Source organism: Chelonia mydas, chromosome 2 (genome assembly GCF_015237465.2).
Source record: "Chelonia mydas isolate rCheMyd1 chromosome 2, rCheMyd1.pri.v2, whole genome shotgun sequence".
Classification (NCBI taxonomy): domain Eukaryota; kingdom Metazoa; phylum Chordata; order Testudines; family Cheloniidae; genus Chelonia; species Chelonia mydas.
This window is the reverse complement of record NC_057850.1, coordinates 249,206,182-249,228,501: the sequence shown is the minus strand read 5'-3', so window position 1 is coordinate 249,228,501 and position 22,320 is coordinate 249,206,182. Positions and strand designations below refer to the sequence as shown.

General features: G+C 43.6%; 1 protein-coding gene across 1 annotated transcript; it reads left to right on the top strand.

Annotated features, from left to right (window-relative positions):
• Positions 1–460: 460 nt before the first annotated feature.
• Positions 461–20,155, top strand: CSRNP1 (cysteine and serine rich nuclear protein 1). The gene is made up of 5 exons (XM_037891155.2): positions 461–1,056; positions 10,255–10,453; positions 13,287–13,546; positions 14,665–14,961; positions 16,631–20,155. Exons 2-5 carry the CDS (start codon positions 10,279–10,281, stop codon positions 17,639–17,641), a joined length of 1,743 nt encoding a protein of 580 aa, XP_037747083.1. The 5' UTR covers positions 461–1,056; positions 10,255–10,278; the 3' UTR covers positions 17,642–20,155.
• The last annotated feature ends 2,165 nt before the right edge of the window (positions 20,156–22,320 follow it).

The following is a 22,320-nucleotide window of genomic DNA, read 5'->3' as shown; positions in this document are numbered from 1 at the left end:
CAAATGGCTGCCTTTCATAGATATTGTACATCTATTGTTTTTAAAATACCACATAGCACCTTTTGCCTGTGGTGCCCAAATTGGGTGACCAGATAGTAAGTGTGAAAAATCGGGACTGGGTGGGGGGAATAGCCGCCTATATAAGAAAAAGCCCTGAATATCGGGACTGTCCCTATAAAATCAGGACCCCTGGTCACACTACGCCCAAAGCACTCAGGGACAGATACTGGTCTCATTGATGTAACACTTACCATTTTTCAGCCACATGGATCTTGGAACCCTTTATTACAAAGCTGGGCAGGTATAATTGTCCTCCCCATGACAGACTGGGAAACTGAGGCACGGAGCCGACATGAACTGGCCGGGATCAAAGGACCCATAGAGAAGGGAACCGAGCATCTGGATATTTAATTCCGCACACAGGGGCAAACCAAGGCTCTGTTGGGTGACATGACGTCAAAGGTCACTCCGTTAATCACGAAGGGCATCTGAGCTAGAACCCAGGAGTCCCGCGTCTGACGCCCTGTCCCCCCCCCCCCCCCGCCCCCATTGTTGTCAGGTGTGTACCCTGCTGTCTCTCAGGACACAGCAGCCCTTGATGTGAGTCGGGGCCTCTCCCTCCCAGCAGCCAGACACTGACTCATTCGCTCCCCTCTCCCGGCTCCGTGTAATTTCTCGGCTGGAGGGGAGGCAGGACTCGCGCCGCTCCCGGGCTGCGCCGAGGGAGGGGGCAGGAAGCAGAGTGTGGGCTGGAGGCAGGCAGGGCTCTGGCTCCGGCTCCCTTGTCACCGCCTGCGTCAGCGCCCAGGAGTTTTCCACTGACGAAAAAGGGCAGCGCTGCTGCGCCCGGCGGAGGAGGGAGGCGCAGAGCGGAGCCAGGCGCAGCCAGTCCGGCCGCAGCTCCAGACGCAGCCGCTTGTCTAGACGATGCGAGGCTGAGCGAAGGCTCCGTCCTGCGAGCTGCGGAGCCCGGAGCCGATCCGCCGGGGCTGCTGGCGCCTGCTCGGCGCCCCTGCGTCTCCATCGCTCGCCGCCCCCGCCGGAACCCAGGCGCAGGTAGGTGTCTCCGGCTCTTTCGGGGCGGCCGGTGCCGGTCCCCGGAGGGGGCGGCTGCGGGGGTCGGGGTGACTTTGGGGCGGGGGAAGGTCTCCGGGGCTCGGGCAGTGAGCGGGGCTCGGGCTGGCTCCAGCGCAGCTGCAGTTCTTGGGGAGAGGAAAGGGGGGCAGCAGAGGCGCCGAAGCGGGAGGGGGGCGCCCAGGGCGAGAGGGGGGCGGCGCGGGGGGAGCCGGCGCAGCCGAGGCGCCCCGGACTGGAGGGGGTCGGGGAGCGGGGCGCAGCCGAGGGGGTCGGGGAGCGGGGCGCAGCCGAGGGGGTCGGGGAGCGGGGCGCAGCCGAGGCGCCCCGGGCCGGAGGGGGTCGGGGAGCGGGGCGCAGCCGAGGCGCCCCGGGCCGGAGGGGAAGGGGGGGGCGCAGTTAGCCTGGAGCCAGAGGGGGCAGGCAGACACCCGAGAGCGGAGTGGGGGCGCTCCAGTAGCTGGGCGCACGGCGGGGGCAGTGGGAAGGGGGGGGGGGTGAAGCAGACGCCGGCTCAGTGGGGCGCCCGGTGGCAGCTCGGGATCTCTCATGGGAAAGGGGAGGGGGGCTAGGACAGTGTCGGGGGCTGGCATGGGGGCGGGAGCGGAAATGCGCTTTGGGGGGTAGCGCCCCCTTCCAGTAGGGGTGGGGAGCGCCGTGCGAGATGGCGCCGCTAGGGTCCCTCGCCGGGTTGGGGGGGACTCGGGGCCCGGCGTTACCGGGGGAGGGATGCGCCGTGGGGGGGGGGGGTGACTCCCCCGGTCCTGGCTCCCAGTGCATGACTGCGGAGCGCGCTGGCTGCCCAATAATCCGAGCCCCTGGTGGTACTCGGCGCGGGGGTGTCCAGGGCCGCGCTCAGTAACGTTTAGCTGGCCCAAGTTGTTACTCTTGCTGCTGAGTCTCGCTCGCAGTGGGTGCATGGAGAGCCGGCCCGTCCCCTCCCCATGTCCTGGAGTGATATGCACCAAAACAGTTCAAAAGAAGTTAATTAAGGAGCCCGGGTCCCCCAGCCCGAAGAGATAATGATCTCTGGCCCCATGCTGGGCTATCTCCTCTGAAGGGAATGCACATTCCCTCTGGGCAAATTAACAAGGCAGGGGATTTCTTTTGCTTTTAAGGAATTTGATGCCTGCTTTTCTTCTTCCTTCCGTGGTTCCAGGCGTGCAGGGAAGACACTAACATTGTTTCCTCCACTGAGGAAACGAAACCAAGGGGTTTCCATTCTGTCCTGTAGACTGCTGTATAAGATCCCTTCCCAATAGGCATGCTAGTGGAGATGCCTTTGGATGTAGTTTTCTGCCCGTGACTCACGATTAAAATCAGGTTCTTTTCTAGATGCCCAGGTGTTGTCTGAAATAGCTTCAGGAGAAAAAGGGACAGAGTGTTTATTATATGGCACTCCTTAAGGATTTATTAATGCTGCTCATGCATCAAAACTGGTTCCATACTACAAATGTAAATGCAGAGAATAACTTTTTTATTTTGGTGGTGACACTCAGCTTTTCCTCAAGACAAAAAGCCGAACACTCTCCATGTTTAAAGGCTGCAGTTTGAATTTTCTGTTGATATTTGAAGAAATGGGGGCACTTGATAGTTATATCGCCCAAATTTGCAAAACTGACAGTATTTTTCCATTGCCACAGCAACACCTACTGGTTTAGAGACAAATTGATCAGCTGCATTGTCCTGCTGCCCAAACACCAGGCAGGAAGGTACTTTACCCCACAGCCTGTGACTTCTTCTGTGAACTGTATGCAAATCAGTTTCATCTTCCCAGAGCAGTGGCTCTTGTCTTAATTTATTAAGTAAACAATTTGACTTTTCTTTAAGTATATACCTGGATTAAAATGGTAAAGTTTCATGAGTGTGTATTTTTTCCTCAAACCAAACAGGTTTTCTTTAGACTGTATAATGTGTGTGTGATATGCATGAAAACTCTTTTCTAAAGTAATGATGGCCTTCTAAAACGTCCAATTAAAAAAAATTGTTGGAATCAACAGAAAATGTTTATAGCCATCTACAAATGTAAATGTATAGTTATTTGTTGCATTGAACTATCAAGTCATCTAACATTTTACAACTGGAGCTTTTGCTAAGCAATTTTAAGTGAAGCCATCAAGGTCGGGAGGTTTGTTTTAGTATCTGGTGGATGTATGTTTCACTCTAATAGAGCATACAGCTGCTGGCAAGCTTTTTAATAATTTAGTGCAGGAAAAGTGTGCACACATAGGAGAAAAAGTAATGTACAGTGTGTACCTACTGGAGGACAAATATGGAAACCTGTTGTGAATTATTCATAAGGGGTAATCAAATAAAGGATTTTCCTAGACAAAGTGCACACTGTATTTTCATATTTATTATAGTAAGATCCCTGTCAAGTAGACCTGGAAGCTTAATTTCTTAGCAGCCAAATCAGATAATCTCCTATGTATTTTGCTGTTTTTTGTTTATCTTTCCAGTTGTCAACAAGAAATAATGGCATGGTGGGGAAAGCACAGACCCAAATTTTAATTCTTGGCTTTTTGAAAAGTCTTAAATTCTTCCTCTGAAAAATATTTTGGCATAGGAATAAACTTGCACTATAAACTGATTCATGCTTTTATTCTGTGGCACTGACTAGTTCAGTTTTTGCTGTTGCATGGTAGGCAGAGTCTATTTTTACCCAGAGTAAGGTTATGAAACCATACCCAGCTGGGTTAAAATGATCTAGTTTAAACTGGAAAGCAAGGCTTGTGTTTCTTGGAATACTGTCTATGATGCTGGTTATCCCTTGCTTTACATTCCATGCTTGAGCAGGAAACTGGGAGGGAGACTACCTTTTTTCTTGCACTTTCCTTTCTAGGCTGGTTCTTTTTATGGTAGCTTCCTCAAAATGCCTACATCAACCCAGGTGATATTGTCAGGCTAGAGCATGTAACAGTAGTGCTATGGAAACCACTTAAGTAAATATCTAGAGAATTAAAATAGTTAAACGAATGGATGCTCAGTGAATCAGTGCCAGCAGAGTACTGATTGTTAAGTAATCTAGAAGCTTCAGTGAAAGCACCTCTGTTTTTAGATATCTGACATTCAGATGGTTAAATTAAAAGTTCTGCTCTACACCAATTTTTGTTAATGCTAGATACAGTACCAAGGTCATCTGACCTGCAGTCAACAGAGGCATGTAAATGAGTGCCTCCTGGTCTGAAGAGAGACTGTAAAAATTGCAGTCTTACTCCAGACTTGCTCAGTGAGTGTATTCAGTGTCCTTCCTGACTAAAATGCATGGTGGTGTTTTTAAACCAATATTTGCTCTTGTCAGACATGCAAACCCACCATAGCCCTGGGGGACTGAGCTGGATTCTAATCTGACTCTGGGATCAACAAAATTGCTAACTAATTTCCAGTTGCAGACTCTTTGTTGTTGTTGACCCATGAGCCAGAAAGAACCCACCTTGACTTTCAGATTCCAGGTTGTTTGCAGAGTTGGCATCTTTTTACTTGTAAATGGAAGAGATTTGATCTGAAAGTTACTGAAAAACAAATATTTAAGTCCATAACAACACTTTTACAAAGTTGCTTTTCAGAGTAGAGCTGCACTTTAAATTACTTTTGCACAAATCTTGAATTCCTTCATGCATTGGCTCCTCAGCCATGAAACCAAACTTTAAAATGTCACTGCAGACTGATGTCCTTTCTGATGCTCTTTATAAGCATGGATGTGGATGTCCAGCCTGGTACTAGTGAATGCAGAACCTACAGCAACTGGATCTAATATAAGAAGTTTCTGTAGTTTGACTTTATTGGTTACCCTACAACCATTCAATTGTACAATTGCATATAACAGCTACGAAGTAAAAATGCGAATAGTTTATATTCTGCAATAAAACGACCAGCAACTTGCATACACAAACATAATGTCTTGTGGGGTTAGTTATAAATAGACTAAAGGAACACTATTGTTTTTGGTTGCTTTTCCTCTGGTTGACTAAATAAATGCCAAATCTTCTTAAATCTAAATTACTTGAAATATTTACTGTTGACATGTAGTCCAAGAGTAGGATAGCTAAAACATTAATTCCTTGCATTCCAGTGTACTAGGGCTTTGCCCTGCGACTTGCTGAGAGCCAGAAATAGGATTTAGCCATTTCAATTCCCCTTCCCCCACTAGACATCCCCCCTCTGCCCCAAGTTTGATGTTCAAAAAAAAAAAAAGAAGAGAGGAATGCACATCTGAGCTAAATATTTGTTAGAAAGTATTCCCAGGATAGTGGGAGTTGCGGTGCTAGTGGAATTCCTGCGGGTTTGATCCATCGCATTATGTACTTGTTCAAAAAGCTGTTTTCAGTAAAATAGATGAGTAAGGAGTCTTAGCCAAGAACAGAATGTCTTTTTTGGCAACCAAAAGGGAGATGGGATTATTTTATTTCAGGTTATATAAAAAAAAATGGGGAAAAAACTCCTCTTGTATATGGTACTTGCAGACTTTGTGAGTGCAAGAATAGGAACCTTTTTCAAGCTGCTGTGTAGTTTTGGTGGCTTATTCTTAAAACCATATTTATGTCCTATATAGACATTTTAATTGTGGAATTACTGCCATTAAAATATCCTCACTGGCTATAAATTGGCATTCAGGTTTTATTGGCTGAGCATTCAACAGGCTAAGAGACATCAGAGTTTCAAGGCAGTGTTCAGATCACTGGGCCGAATTCTGCTCTCACGGAAGAGTGATTGGCTTTACTGCAAATGTTTAACTCTATTCTGTCAGATTTTCTTTTTGGGTGGGTGCAACTAGACACTGAGGGTTCAGCTTCACTCTTATCTGTATACTTCGTGAAAAGGTTTTGAAAACTACCTGGGGAAATGTTCCATCTTAAAATCAAAAACAGAAAAGGGAAAAATGCTTTGGGAGCAGTTTCAGTAAAAGCTTTTCCAATTAATCAAGAACTGTGTTTGCATGATCTCTATTTATGCACTGACAGTGCAATAAAATATTTGAAATAACTTTGTCATACTGTAGTGGGTTATTTTCCCCCTAAATGTTTAGCTCACTTCATTCTTATGAAGCGAAGTGATACGTTTTTTCCTTCTTCCCACTCTTGGGGAAAATACCTTATGCATGGTGAGCACTTTTATAATGGGCTTTATTGCATTAGGTAATCCTCAATTATAACCTAGCTTGATCATGGTTTTGTGCTTCAGTCCAACAATCATTAAGACCATCTGTTTATCTGTGACATGATTTGCTGTGTCTTTATAAACAGACCAGTGTGTATGTGCCTTATTCTGTGCTTCTAAGATCAGTGTTGATTTTCATGTTGGTACTTTCCCACTTCATAATGAGACCACTGTCAACACAGTCATTTAGGCCAGCCAACTTCGAGTGTCATCTTGGAAGAGCCTGTACAGGCCAATTAAACAACGTAAAAACAAATGTAATTTGTTAGCAATCAGGTATGTTGTTGTTGTAGCCTTTGCTTTCAGTATTTCTAATGTGCCGCCTTTTTGCCTGCAAGTGAAACTGTTGTGGTCTTGGTTCTCTTTTATGCCCGTGGTAGCCTATCTGTACCACCAAACTGCCAAATATATCTCTTGAGGCACAAATTAGTGACTGAGCCATCAGGGAGATGGAAGAGAGGCCAGAATTTGAGGTCAGAATTTGGCTGTTGGTTAGGCTGGGTTGGAAGATGGTTGTGGCTGATTTCAGTGTAGGTGGCCTGTGAGCACAAATGTCAAAGGTAACACTCTTCCAAAGCAGTAGTTTACATTGTTCAAGGGGGGGAAGGGCTTTGCTGTAAGAGAGCTTGACATGATCTGTGTTATTTCCCTATTATTTATCTTTTCTGTAGCGCAACCTTGACTGTTCTACGAGTTTCCTGCGTTTGCTGCTTGACATCTGTCATGGTAGCCATGGGGCCGGCTCAGATGGCACAAGCGAAGAGAGGGTTACTTTCATCCCTGTTTGTTTCAAATGGGGGATCCCTTGCAAATGCTGTAGCTCAAAAGTCTGCATGTTGGGGTGGAAGGTGACTGTGACGTAAGGAGCAGCTGTCAGGCTGCATACACATGTATGCGAGTATGCTTTACAAATGAGCTGTCCACAAGCTTAGAGGCATGAGAGAGTGAAGAGTGATTACTCCTTAACGCAACTGGGGCTGCTTTAAATTACTCCCCCTTCCCCCACCCCCCGAAATAGGAGGAGGGAAATCAAACAATAAAGTAAGGAGTAGTTGAGTACTAACTAGCTCAGTCACTCCTAATTTTCCAACTATATAATTGGAACAGACTAGTAAAACTGAGCTGAATAAAGCCTCAGACTTCTGCACAGAGCTTGTTTCAACCCCCACACTGAGACGATGGGGGTTTTTTTGTCTTGTTTTTAAACTACTGAGTTCGTGTTCATTTTGTAAAATGCGGGAGAAAGCACATAGTACAGTGAGAATTTATACTAACAGCTGAGCTTCCTTGTGGTCACTTGGGAGTTCTTGCTGAATCGTATTGGTGAGCTAAATGGAAAGTAACAAAGGGGTTAAGCCAGGTGTCAGGTAGTACATGTGGTGTTACTGATGGAAGATATCCAAATCCACCACCTCCCCATCTGTTTTGGATTAAGGCCAAAAAAACAACTGTGGCAAAACCACCCGCAATGTTAGTTCTGTCTCCTTGTCATGTTCGAGCTGTCAACAAAGGGTATAAAAAGAGGCTGGGGAACCAGTTACTTTTTCACTAGTATGAAAATAGTGCATAAAAATGCTCTTCATTGAGCCCAAGTTCAGATTAGAAAGTTGCATAGCCTGGTGCCTTTGAAGCCCCAATACAGCCATGCTGCAGTAAATGATTAACTTTCTTATAACCAAAGGGCCATTACAGCCAGCAATTTTTAACCTTTTAGAGACTATTGTCTTCTGGAGAGCTGTTTGTCAACATAATTAATTAGTGTTTGTATAGAGCTTTGAAGATCGAAAGAGCTATATAGATGCGCTAAGTATTATTATGCAGTGCTATTGAAATGTTAAAATCCCATCATTAAAAGGTTTTGAAATATGCATTTTTTGCTGTGTGCCCACACTTGGCAGGAGCTTTTAAAGAAGAATTAACAGACTAGCCATGCAAAGGAAAGAGGTAGTAATACAATTATGGTCACGAACACATTTGTGCTAATAGAAAAGTCTAACCTTGATTGGGGAGGAGAGTTTCTGGTAGTCAAGTACAACACTGGGCTTTGTAAGATTTCAGGCCTGTTTTTAATACATATCTGACACATCCTTGAGTTCTGATTTTAGTGTCACGTTAAAGGATACCTCTGGGTTTTTTAGAATTAAGGATGTTAAATGGAACAATCCTGTGAGATCCCTGAATTCCGTGCAGTTCAAGAAGTTCTGTGTAACTTGGTAATAAGCAGCTGAGTAACTCTTCGGTCCGTGGCCAGGCTTCGTTCACTAGATGTTTTCTAATGGTTCTTAAACTGTGACTTTTTTTATTTTAATTGTAGACCTTTTTTTGTAAGGCATCTGGAAAAGGGGAGGGGAGAGGGCAGCATCCTTCTGCTTGTCTTGCTTCCCATGTCAGCTGTGTTTGGCTGTGTGGACTTTGGATCAAGTTCCATTCTTATCATTCAGCGACACTTTCTGATAATAGCCTCTTAGTTTCATTGGCTGCTAAAATTGCTTACTAAGAAGCAGCCATACTTGTGTCATGCCAAGTGACTGGAGCCACAGTATCATCCCTCCCTCAGTAAGAGGGTGGGTGATTCTCATAAACTGCACCTATTTCCTTGCCAAAGGAAGTTTCTGAACTCTATCTCTGGGTTGTCATGATTTGTAGCCTCATATGTTTATTGCTGATAAATACATAAATGCACTGGTTTGAATCATAGTGAGTCAGTCTTCCAGTAATAATCTTGTCATGATGTCTGGTTACATGCTCACCCGCTTCAAACCTAAATAGACCAGTGGTGATTTCTATTAAAATAGAGAGGCATCCATCGAGTATGTTGTATATAGGGTTTTACAGGGAGAAAAGGTCTTTGGTCCAAACAGCATTCTCCCCAAGAGTGTTCTGACTCAATGGATTCTGAGCTGTAGAGTAAGTGATATGATTCAGCTGGCATATTATATGAAAAGTATAGTGTCTTTTTGTTGTAGGAAATTCTTATTCCAAAGATGCTAAAGGATTAAATGTGAAGTTGTTTGGTGGGTTGAACGTTGGAAAAAGAAATGAACAACATTTAGAAATCCAGACAAGTACAGAACGACTTTGTTTTTAATTAGCTCGATGGCTTTTAATTGGTACTCTGTCTGATCTATAACACAAAATAAACGCATGGTTTAGTGAACATGGGCTGGATCTGAAAGAAACTGAGAGGAAGGGTTGTTTCTTGCATTTGATATATTTATATTTCAGTGCTTCATTTAATAAGCCCCCAGGGGACTGAAGCAAGTAAATCATGGCAAGGGATTGTTCCCAACAAACTGGCTTCTTTTTGTAATTAGCAAGAAGCTAGAGCTGTAACTTCCTAGTAAGTGATTTAGGTAAGGAGTTAACATAAAAGACTTAGTGCACAAAATGTAGTACTTATAATTTATTAACATTTCTGTTGATGGAATGAATGTGTGGAACATCTGTTTTGTGTGTGTGTGCGCAGTAACTTACACCCACCTTTTTTGTACAGTCTTAATATGGGTGGAATGCTGCAAGGAAATTCAGTTGAGTTGTCATAAATAAGGTTTGAAGGTAGGGTGAATTAGGTAAAAATGTGAACCTCAGAAGTAGGGGAGAGACTTGGATGTGTTCAAAAACTATAGCAATTTAAGTAGTAACCATTTGTATTATGGTGGAAATCAGGGGACAGCTTTCATGGATGGGAATTAGTTGATGTAGAAACTGAAATCATGGTGTGCTCCACCACCTATCTAGGTTGTGAGGGAACAGCCCAGCAAATGTGAAGGTAGCAAATGTGTGACTTATAGGTAGCTGGCCTAAACATCTCTCCCTCTGATCTTTAGGTGCATAGGGGTAAATCTTAGCCACGTGCAGAGAGCTGGCACAGAAGCCACTGAAATGCCAATGAAGCCCTCAAAATAAGGCTTAAGTGGTATTTGGTATTTGTGTTGGCTCCCTGTACAGGAGCGAATTTCACCCCTAGTGAAGAACATCCATTGTTGCCCATGCTTTATTTTTCCTTTCTCCCTTATTTTTCAGTTCTATGAAAAACACCGAATAACCATGAGTGGGGTATTGAAAAGGAAGTATGATGAACTGGAGGACGATGCCACCTACTGCTCCTCTTCCTCCTGCTCCCCTTTCTCCTCTTCTTCGGCCTCGTCAGGTTGGGAAACAGACGAGGAAAACTCCCGAGGAGACAGCAAGCCCAGCACTGCCTTACCCTCCAGTTTTACTCGTAAGTATCCTATGACAGTATATGTTGTTATATCTAGATGGTGGGGCTGTGTTCTCGGGGAGCCCATGTATGTCCAAACACTCTGCAAACGAATTTTTAAAACATGGCACCATCTCTGTGGATAGTTATTACAGTCACTCCCAAAATCTTGGCAGATGCTGATTTATTCATTGTAACTATGGAATGAGTCTATGAAGTCTGGTGCATGTAATTTTATAAATATGGTCCGTTTACTTAGCCTGCATTTTAAGGATAGTTTTCTTCAACTGTTTATCCCAGTATTTTCTAAAAATTAGGGCCTCTATGAATTTGCATAGAGGCCCCAATTTGCAAAGATAGGAGCCTGAAGTTAAGTACCTAAAGCTACCTTCAGGTATCTAAATGGGCAACTAGGGGCCTAAATGTTAGTTATAGGTGGCCATTAAAAAAAAAAAAAAGTAGGGTACAAGTGATTAACCAATGGCTTAATTAGTTAATACAAACCATTTCAAAGAACGGTTTCGTAAGCAAACCGGATAACTTGCCACTGACACTGTTGCTGGTGCAGACAAACGCTATTTTGTTTTCCTAGCAGCTACTACCAGTTTGGGTTGCTTTGGGGAAACACAGAAGAACTTCTTCCCTCACTTGTCATCCAAAAATTACAATGCGCACAATCTTCAGCTAAGGGAAATAGCTTTACCAAGTAAATTATACTAGAGCCCTGCAAATATCTTGCAGTTAAGGTCCACTTAGCAGACATACACAGACATGCACTGGTCTGAAAAAGCATTAGAAGTCTTGTAATAATAAAGAGTCTCATTCTTTTTTGTCCTCTGGGTTTTGTGAAATAACAATGGACTTTCTGTATGCTCTGGCCCGATTAAAAAGTGTCAGGAATGAGAATACAATTTTTTTTGCGGGGGGAAGCAAAGTATATTTATATTTTGTTTTTTGCGGGTGGGGTGTTCTGGTAAAGAATAAATACTTTTAAATGCTTAAGCCAAGACTACACAAAAATGCTGTGCCCAGTGAGAAGATGTCATTAAAATGATGACAATGACCAGTGTGAGATCTCGAAAGCTTTGCTGATACGTGTAGTAGAAGCTGCTAACATAGCTGCATCAATGCTCCTTTAGACTAAACTAAGAAATGTTTGTTTATATGCTGGTAAATGAGGCTTACTGTTAAAAGTGGGCCTAGCTAACTCCAGTTCTGCATTTCTCTAAGCTTCAGGGGCACTTGATCCCACCCCACCTCTGCAAACACCCTTTGAGTTTATAGCTGGTCATAACAATTCCATATCCATAGTAGTTCTAATCAGGAGAGGAAGGAGATGGTTCAGACCTAGCTTTGGGATCCAGAGATCTGAGTTCAGAACAGTCTGCCAGTGATTCCCTTTGCAAGATCAAGTCACTGCAGCCTCAGTTTCCCATCTGTAAAATAGGGACGATAATTCTTCTTCTGTCTCGTGGAGTTAGATTCTAAGCTCCTTCAGGACATTTACTGTCTTACTCGGTGTGTATACAGTTCTCCTAGCACAGTAGGGTTTGGTAAACTACTGATTTAAGCTAAACCAGTGTAAACAAGGGTTACTCCAGTTTAAGTGTGTCTGCTCTAGGGCATGTACCAGTATAGCTAGAGGGATGTAGAATAAAATCTGGCACAATTTTTCATATACAGACAAGGCAAGTTTTTAAATTGCTGTTTTAGCTGAGAGGGTGAGATGGGAGGCCATTGTCATTGGGAAGACATGGCCCCCCCCAGTAACTGGAGACTTTCCACCTGCCATGTGAGGTCTGTTTATTAATTGTCAATGGTTTGGGCTCTAAAATTTGATTATCTTTGTGCTGACTAAGACTTCCCCCACCTTCTATGAGAATCTAGCAGAGATGTGGGCAAACAAGCTAATTTTGTCTTTTGCTGCCTCTTCTTCCTAACATGTTGCAGGAAAAGTAGTTCCTTAAACCAATATTGCCACAATTTTGCCTTCCATTTTACATGTCCTGATAGGTGCAGGGCAACAAAGTGATTCTGGAATTACTCCTGTAGACTAGTAAATCTGATCTGTTACAGATAGATAGATAGATAGATAGATAGATTCACACTAGACAATGTAAAACTAGGTATCTCTGTAGAGATAACATTTTTAAACTTTCTCAATACATAAAGCATGTTATAGCAGTTTCAGATAAACCACAGTGTAGTGTTGCCAATGTTTATATTGGGATCACCTGTACAAAGATTAACATCTTTGCAGCTGCTCTCAAATTAGTCTCCGGAGAATAAACTGCAGATTCATAGTTCCTCCCAGTGGATGCAAAAGGAAGTACCATAAAAGCAGCTGTTGGTAATTGTGTGCTCTCCCATATAAGCTGCAACAAGCATACTATTTGGGGGTCTGCAAAAAAGAATCTGAGGAATAAACGCAAGGTACCCTAAAAGCTGTGATGCTAACAGCATATAGAGAGGACCCAAGTGTTTAAAATCTCTCACACTCACACACACAATTTTGTTATGCTCTGCTATACTTGAAGAATAAGTAAATGTAAATTTCCTTGAGGAAATCCATGTGAGGAGGAGATAGGCAGTTGCTTCTTAGAAAGACTGATCAATGTTCCTTGCTAGCAGAAAAATATTGGCTATGATTTCTTGCACCACCTTCACCTGCCTTGAAATGAGTTTGCACGCTGCACTTGAGGATCTGTCTGCTGAGATACTGGCCTAATACTAACTGGTTGATTTATGTAGACTAACTGGAAGTCTTACAGTGGTTTGCAGCTGTTTAACATGAACGTACATCTGTTCATAGGAGAGGTATGTCATGTGCCTTTTTTCATTTCTGCCTTTCTAGCTACATCCATCCTGAAGAAAACCAAGCGGTTAAAGAAGAACAATGTGGAGTTCGACCAGGTCACTGTGTTTTACTTTCCACGCTGCCAGGGGTTCACCAGCGTGCCTAGCCGTGGTGGCTGTACCCTGGGGATGATGAGCAAGCACAGTTCGTCCAGGCAGTTTACACTGGCAGACTTTTCTAAGGAACAGGAGAACGTTCGGCGGGAGAAACTCAAGGAGCGGCTAAAAGAGGAGAAACTGGAGGCATTGAAATGGAAGGTGAGTAGTAACATGTGGCATCATTTGTCATGAGCTGGTGCAAGTCCTTATGATTAAGACTAAGGTTTTGTCACGGATATTTTTAGTAAAAGTCACGGGCAATAATGAAAAATTCACGGAAGCCGTGACCTGTCCCTGACTTTTACTAAAAATACCCCTCATGAAATGAAGAGCCTGAGCAGCTGCGGGTGGGCTGGGAGCTCCAGGGTCCCCCTCTGCTGGGGGCTCCGAGCTCTGGGGGTCCTTCCTGCTCTCCCCACCCCCCCCAAGCGGAGAGGTGCAGTGGTCTCTGGGGCTGCGAGGAGCAGCGGGGGTCCCCCCTTTCAGTTGCGGTGGCTAGAAGTTGTGGTAGGTCTGTCTGACCCTGCAGATCCCAGCCAAGGCTGGCTGAAGTCACGGAGTCTTTGGAAGTCATGGAATCGGTGACTTCCGTGACTAAGTCGCAGCCTTGCTTATGATTAGTTTCTGGCTGCTTTACCATTCGGGGCATCTCAGAGGTCTAAGTATCAGTTTTGACATATCCAGATTCTCTAGAAGCATGTGTTCAAATGTAGAGATGAGCAGCTCAGCTTTTCTGTTCTCCCAAGGTGAAGAAACTGAATTCCATGAATTTAATAACTTACCAAGTGTTTAGAGGAGACCTTGTTCCTGTCTGCTTGTTCCTGAGGGGCCGTCTCATATCTCTCTTGAGAAGAGTAAAGATTTGCCCTGGTGTCCTAGGCCAAAATGTTCCTCTTCCCACTTGAGCAGTTTACCAGGTGTCTGCCTCATGACCCAAGAAGCTGCTGCATTTCAGAAGCAGGACTAGACCTGTCCCCTTCTCTCCCTTTAGCTTCTGCCCCTCTGGGTCTTAATGGTCACCAGTTTTAGGTCACTGTTCTCTGATTCTTCCCCACAGCCGTCTCTTCACCCCTACCCAAGATACATGGCAGACACCCATTTGGGAAAGGCCAAGGTGCAGTCATAGTGGGGGGCGGGGGGGGCGGGGAGGAGGATATTTGTTGTTCTGGCTTAGTTCTAAGTGTGCGTTTGCTAGTACAGCTACCTGCTGGCAGGTTGAGATGCGTTCTTCAGTGTATGTGGTCCGCTGACTGTCTTCCTCTGTTCTTTGGGTACAGCTGACCGTGAACGGCACGGCGGAGTCTGAGGAGGCCAGCCAGCTCACTACTGAGGACATATCCGACGATGACGTGGATGTGAGCAATGTGGAGCTGGAAGACGGCTTCTTCCTACAGCCCTATCCTGCCAAAAAGAGACGTGCTCTGCTCAAAACCATGGGGGTGAAGAAGATCGACAGAGAGGAGAAACGGGAGCTGCACAGCATCCGCCTGTCCCGTGAAGACTGCGGCTGTGACTGTCAGGAGTTCTGCGATCCAGAGACCTGCAGCTGTAGCTTAGCAGGCATTAAATGTCAGGTACGTGCTGCTCGCTGTGCCACCCAGGCTGTGCGTTGTGCCTTGCATCCATTCGGGACATATGTGAGCGAGGCTAGGACTGAGACAAGGGTGAAACTTAATATCAGAAGGGTCCTTGCACAGATTGGAACTATGTACATGGCCAGGCTTTTTGGCAGTGTCTGCAGTCTTGATGCAAGCAGAAAAAAAAGCAGACGGGGAAGATTAGCTCGTTTTGAGCAAGCGCAGTATATAGACTAGATTCTCCTGCTAGCAAAGCCGGATTGTAAAATGCGCTAATTCTAACTTACATTTAAAAAATTGTAACTGTCAAAGGGACACTGTTGAAATTGACAGGTTAAGCTCTGGCTACCTGCCTTAAAAATGGTATATGTACACATATACTTTATCTGTATTTCAGAGCATAGAAAATTAGGCCCTTCTTACTCCTCAAGAGCACAAGATAAAATGAGGGTAGCAGTGTAGATAAAGTTCCATGATCTCTGCTGGACAGCCCCCACCTTGGGATGCCCAGTGGGTGCTGCATTTCTTTGCAGTCATGTCCATGTCCCAGTGCCCCTCTGTTCTGCATGTTTCTGCAAATCCACCACGTGTGGAAATCCGTACTCCCATACTGATCACTTAAAGCAGGACTGATGCATATTTAATGTTCCACTGGCTTGCCAAAACTGAGCAGGCAGGTAGAGCAGAGGGCTGCACCAGAGGCACATGCCCACAAACTTAAACAATGCTTCTAGGTCTCATGTTAGGTCTTGAGCGTGTCCCTTTGGATTTCTTGGCTTTTCTTAGTTCATATCCCAATGCTGAAGTGATGACAAGCCAGGCTGACAGTCTATAGCATGTGATGTCGTGCATAGCTTCACCCAATCTTCAAAGAGTCCTCCTCCATTTTTAAGCACCCCACCCCAAGAGATGAGTTTGGCATGCCAACCTCAAGTTTCTGCCTGTAGGTAACTTCAGACTGAGTTGGCCTGTATCACCCTCTTGGTGTAATTCCGTTTAGGAATTTGTGTTCAGGTTTTCCTTGTAGATGCTTGCCTCTTGAAATATGTTCTGCAAGATGCATTCCATGGATTTTGAAATGTTAATTCATTATATGTCATGGCTGTGGGGATGGAAGTGTGTGAAGTGTGTGCAACCTACTGTCCAGCGCGTTTTACATGTCCCCCTCTAGTGGCTGGTCCTCAGAGGATGACTCTACCGCAGGTGCCAGTTACGGCAGTTACTCCTTTACTTCAAACGGTAGAAACTCTGCTTATTACCAGCCTGGGTCATGGGAGCAGTCCCCAGTGACTATCACGATAGCTCTTGTTACGTGTGCATATGATATAATCAATATATCACTATTTATACTATTTGTCCAAAACTTTCCACACACGTTTCCTTTGAAAGGGTATATGCTTTACCCATTAGACCTTTTCAGCTCCTTTGGTCTTAAGTTGTACCGAGATCCATCCTTCTTCTAAAGAGTGTTTGTTTTTACCCGCTAGCTGGTATGCTCTGTTATGAAGATGGTTTCTCAGCATCACTGAAGTTTGGGGTTTCTTCAGAGCTTGCAGTCACTTTCTTTCACATTATGCAAGGGTTTATGGGCCCCGCGCCTAACAGCACCTAAGCAGAGGTAGAATCTCAGAGGTCTAACACTGTTGTCTTCTTTGCTCCATGGCAGATGGATCACACTTCGTTCCCTTGTGGCTGCACGAAAGATGGCTGTGGAAATACAGAAGGAAGAATAGAATTCAACCAGGCTAGAGTGCAAACTCACTTCATCCACACCATCATGAAATTGGAACTGGAAAAGAACCAGCAGAGCAGTGAAAGGAATGTAGAACCCGAATCATCATTCCGGGACAGACTCCATCAATTTGGCTGTTCGGCAGGGAAAAATGTGTTTGAGGAAAGAGCTGTCCCACTGACTCCAGCATTTCAGTTCAACATGGACCTGGAGACAGTTGGGGAGAATAGCTGTAGTAGTGATATGACAGACTCTTCGATTTCATCCATTCAGAGCGAGGATTCGGAAGAACCGTACGAGAGTGTCCCATCAGATAAGTCTCAGTCTGATATTGATGACGATGGTCTGGCAAGAATACTCCATTTCAATGATTCTGACATCGAAGACAACAGTAATAATTGCCAAGACAACTTGAGCTGTTTCCATCCTGCTGACTTCTTTAGTGCTAACATTGAAGACCAGTGTGGTACAACTGCTGAAAAACTCAGCACTGGAAACTACTCTGGCCATTTGTCAAACATCTCCGAATGCCTGGATGAAAATGCCAATCAGGACGCTGGTTGTTTTCTAGACGACACTGCTGATACACACTGTGATGGGCTTTCGTGCTGCATGTCATCCTCTGCAGAGCAGTGCTCAAAGAGCTACACAGATCTCAGCCTTTCCTCTGACTCCTTGGATCTTTTTCAGTCATTTTCCGACTATAACTTGGGACCTCTTTATAACTCGTTAAAGGAATATGAGAACCTTGATAACTTTTCAGCATTGCAGTTTCAATTGCCTAATTTTCCTGGCTTTCCCCAGGCAGGAGACCAGAGCACCTGTTTCCTGGAGTCTCTAATTGGCTTGTCTGAATCTGTCCCAGAAACTCCAGTCCCTTTCACAGACAATCAGCTTTTAGAAGATGCCATTAAGTCGTCGCTAATGGAAACAGTGAAAGTTTAAAAAAAGAAGGAAACTGAAATTAAAACTGAAGTACTGAGCAAACTTTCACTGGAAGGAGAAAATACTACAAAAAGCTTTCTAAGCAGACAAATTATTTTTGGTCTTTGTAGAACATGGACACTTTGAAATACTGCAGCTACAATCAGTTCCCTTGCTGTTTGTGCAAAATTTATAAACTTTCATAATTTGGAAAAAATAGAAGACTTTCAAGTACGAATTTACCTGTGTTTTGTACAAAAAGACTTATTAAGAAATACTCCTTGTTAACATTGCCAGTCATACACAACAGCCCCTTCTAGAAACTATTCAGTGTTGCAGAAACTTTTTAAAACAACTTTTGAATCCATATTTATTGTGAAAAATGATTTGCATAAGAGTGAGCCTGACATGTGCTTATGTTTAAATCTGAAGAGGTTTACAGAAAAGATCCATACACTATATCCATAATCATTTTCACCTATTTATTGCAAATTCCAGAATTTAAATAGCCACCGAAGCTTGAACTAGTATGAAACCTTATTTAAATTGGTAATACCTCAGATGTATTATGTGTACAATCATATTTTTTACATAATATATCTGTATTTATTTATTTTTTACCTTTTAGTACATGAATAGCACTGTGGTTTATTAATGACCTGGAAGTGCAATAAAGTCTTTAGCAGCACAGATCCTAAAGACGACAACACTGTTTTTTAAAAGAGACGGAAAGATGTTAACTTCAGAGATTGTCAGATACCTTTTCTGTCTTTGTATAACATTTCTAAAAGAGCCTAAGCCAGGTGAAGTTTGTGCGGGGGGGGTTGGTGTTGGGGTTTTTTCATAATTAAAAACATCCTCTTGGTAGCTAAAAATCCTTTCATGGATGGGATTATACAATGTTGTGTGAGGTCCATAATTCTGCTATGGAAAACAACCCCCCTAAACTATTCAAGAAATAATATGAACTAACTATATTTAAAAAAACTTTTTTCATAAATTATTTTATAATTTTATTTAATTTCCTAAGGATTTGGCCATGAGATCTTTAGTGATCTATTATGGTGCCTGAATATGCAGAGGAACCATTAGCAGCAGCAGATGTAATGAGGACCTTTCCAGCCGGTAGAACTTTATGAGAGCAACACTGCTCATGCTCCTGATTTAAGTGCTCCTTAGGACACTGAAGTGTAAAGGGTCTAACGATTATGAAACACAGCGGGCCAGACCATTTATATGCATTTTATAGATAAATTGATACAAGTAAATTTAGATGAAAATGAAGGTATTGGATTATTTATTGCTTTTATATGTTTTAGAAAACCCTAAAATAAAAAACTAAAGCTGAATAACTTGGCACAACTTTTTAAGAAATAAATTAGAAATCAAATAGTATCATTTTAAAGGGTATTAGAGGCCTTCTTAGGCATGTGTGTTGAAATCAGTCTGAAAACAGGTCACTGGCCATTACGTATAATTGGACATAATCTGTATTTTAGCAGTACACTAAGTGCCTATGCCAACAGTACTAATGTGTGTTGGTCTAGTTTGTATATCCCAATATCATGGTATAAATCTACCAGCTTTAAAAATAGGTTTAAAAGATTCAATTCTTGTACGTGATAGAGTGATACCTGTACTTGAGCAATAGCCAAAGGGGGGGCTAGGGAATACATTTTTCTTTTTAAAGCCTGGTGTACATTGAGTTAAATGTCCTGCTCTAGCTATTTTAAACAAAAGCTGTGCATATAGCAACCCCGTATTCTGAATGTAACCCTGTGGTGTCTGCTTTGCTGAATAGGCCAGCATATGCAGACTCCCAAGCAGGAAAAGATGGTGTCAGTTTGACTGATTTTAGGCTAAAACAAAAACCCTTATGAAAAGGTGAGGCAAAACACTTCCATAGGCTGAACTATAAATATAGCAGACTATAGAGATTACAATGGTTTGTACCTGCTCGTTAATAAAATGATTATTTGGTATTCTAATTGGCATGGCAAGTTGTTCACAGCTATCAGCAATCAGGAAATTCTCACATAACCAGGAGAGCTATTTTGTCAATTGTAGATCTTCTCTTGTACTGAGCTGGTCAACTTTTAAATGGGACATATTATAACAAACCAAATTGAACTGTGACCCTTTGCAGCTGTGACTAATAGCTGGGTTTCAGTATAGCTGCAGGTTGTGGTGCTCAGGAGTCCATTGGTGCTGTCTGATTTAACTTCATCAGACTCCACTTGCCTCTCTGGGACACCCTGCATCTTCGCCCCTGGAGCCCCGGCTACCCTGACTGAGCCCCCACCATTCCTTCCACACTGGAACCCTGACTGAGGACCCTGCCCTGTGCTGTGCAGAGCAATGGTACACTTGCATACAAGTCTTACCTAGCAAGAGTTGCTGGATGGGACTTGGCTGCCATGCAGGAGGGCCATTGTACGTGAACTACTGGCAGATGGAGGATTTCAAGAATTTTTCTTTGTTGTTCTGAAAATCCCATTCAGTTATCTAATTGGTGGTCGTTTCTATTCTTCAAACGGCATCAAAAATACTGACAAAAAGTGTCCGGTACCATTCTGTATTTATTGGCACTAATGTAAGATTATGTTTTAGAACATTCCTAGGTTTCTCTGCATATCTATCATTTTAGAAGTGAATGATGGGAATAAAGATTCCTGCCTTCATGGATTTTTTTTTCTATAATTTATTCATTTTATTTGTGTTGGTGCCAAAAAAAAAAAGAGAGAGAGAGAGAGAGAGAGATTGGTTCTTTTTTTCCCCTCCTTCAGGGCACTGTACTGTAAATATATATATTTTTCCCCTCTCCGTATCTGTGTAAAAAGTTGCCTATCAAACAGTTTAAAAACTGGGTATTTATTGACACAATCTGTAATTATCTAATGTATTGATTGAAACGCTTTGGTTTCAACATAGCTTTATTTTAGCTTTCCTTGTGTATATATTGTGATTATGTTGCTTAAAGGTACAAGTAAAAAAAGCTTTATTTTTACCTTATCCATTTTCATTTGTTTAAAAAAAAAAAAAAAAAAAAGCATATTTGTCTACAGCTGCTGTCTGTCATTTCATCAAAGCAATATGAAGAAATTTCCATTTACACGCTCAATAAAACAATTTTGTTTGAATATGGTCGTGCCTCTGCCTTTTTTCCTGGCTATTTCAATACAAGTGTTTGCTGAAATGTGTTAACTCGTTCCAGTCAAAAGGTTTGTGAGCGAAAGCTGCCAATCCCAGGCCTACAGTGTCTCTTACCTTTCTTAAAACAGTCCAGAATTAGATAAACCTTTGCAGATAATGGCAGGTCCTTTGAAGTGTATAAATATTAACTGGCCTTCATAACACCCTTGTGTCAATACGGGTACAGCCTCACTAGGAAAAAGGGTGCATTCTTAATGATGTTCGAAAATGGGGTAACACAAGGCAAAATCCTAGTGGAGATCAGGAAGTTTGTAGTTTTAATATGGGGTAGGTTGATGTAAAAGACGGGCGGGAGCCAGGTTTACCTTGACCCGCTAGCACATGTTAAAATTACAAGCTACCTTGCCTTAATCTGGTGTTAGTTACCACCTACTAGCTAAAACCATGTGTTAACTAAGAACTCACTTTGTTTTTTCTAGTGAAGACAAGGCCTATGGGTATGTCCATGATAGAGTTTTTACCTCTAGCTAATTGATTGTGTTAACTAGCTTGAGCTAATTGGCATTTATGAAGGCTACTCTGGAAACTCTCCAAACATTCGTTCCAGGGTAAACCACAATGTTCTGTAGTAGTAAGAAGGGACTGGAATGTGAAGGTTCACTGCTGGTATCAAGAAAGGGACTTGCAACCCCTTTCAGTCAGACATATTTGGTCCTTCACAGCAAATTTGGCACCAGCTGGGAGCTTCCCACTGAAGTTACACAGGCAGGGCAGAGCTAGCACTATTCTAAGAGAAACTCAGGGTGCTGATCCTCTTCCTTTGAACAGTAGATACCAAAGAAATTGAGTCATGGGCCTTCTGACTTTTCTAAACCAGAAGAGCTCCCTTCCCCTGAGACCTGAGCAGCCTGGGCAAGCTAGCAGGGCCAATTATTTGTCACCCTGTTGTGAGCAGAACTAAGTCCACTCCAGCACTGAAGCCCAGTGCTGGCAGAGACTTCTCACCAGCTCCCACACGCTTTGTAGGGATACCGGAGTCATACCAGGACACCAGCCTTGGTTCCAATGCCACCTGCACCAATTTCTCTGGCACCAGAAAGAATTAAAACTTTCAGCAGCAGGAGAGTCTGTCAGCATCACCTCCAGAACAGAATTACTCCTCCTCCTCCTCTGCCCACAACACTTTCTCTCCAGAATCTAGCAGGGACCCTCTTCCGGACATCCATCCCCATCCTTCTCCCAGGGATCCCCCAGAGAGAGCAACTCAGATCACACCCTTGATCACCACCAGCAGACTTTAGGGGTCCTCCTTAAGATCCCTTCCAGAATGCCTAAGTACCCCCGATATCCCAGTTAGACATCTCCTTCTCTATCCTATCCCTTTAGCTCTAGCCCTGCCATTGTGGGCCCCCTGGTCCAGGCCCCGCTAGGAGTGGCTCCTCCTAGATCCCCTTCGCGAGCTGTGACTCTTAGACCTCCCAAGGCAACGAGAGCGAGAATAACATTAGGAGGCAGAGGCTCAGGAGGAAGGCCCAGAAGATGCCTCT

Bases quoted from the DNA above. Each gene is read 5' to 3' on its own strand.
- CSRNP1 (XM_037891155.2), top strand. From the start codon at position 10,279: ATGAGTGGGGTATTGAAAAGGAAGTATGATGAACTGGAGGACGATGCC. The intron at 10,454-13,286 runs GTAAGTATCCTA...CTGCCTTTCTAG, and splicing joins CTTACCCTCCAGTTTTACTC to CTACATCCATCCTGAAGAAA. The intron at 13,547-14,664 runs GTGAGTAGTAAC...CTTTGGGTACAG, and splicing joins TGGAGGCATTGAAATGGAAG to CTGACCGTGAACGGCACGGC.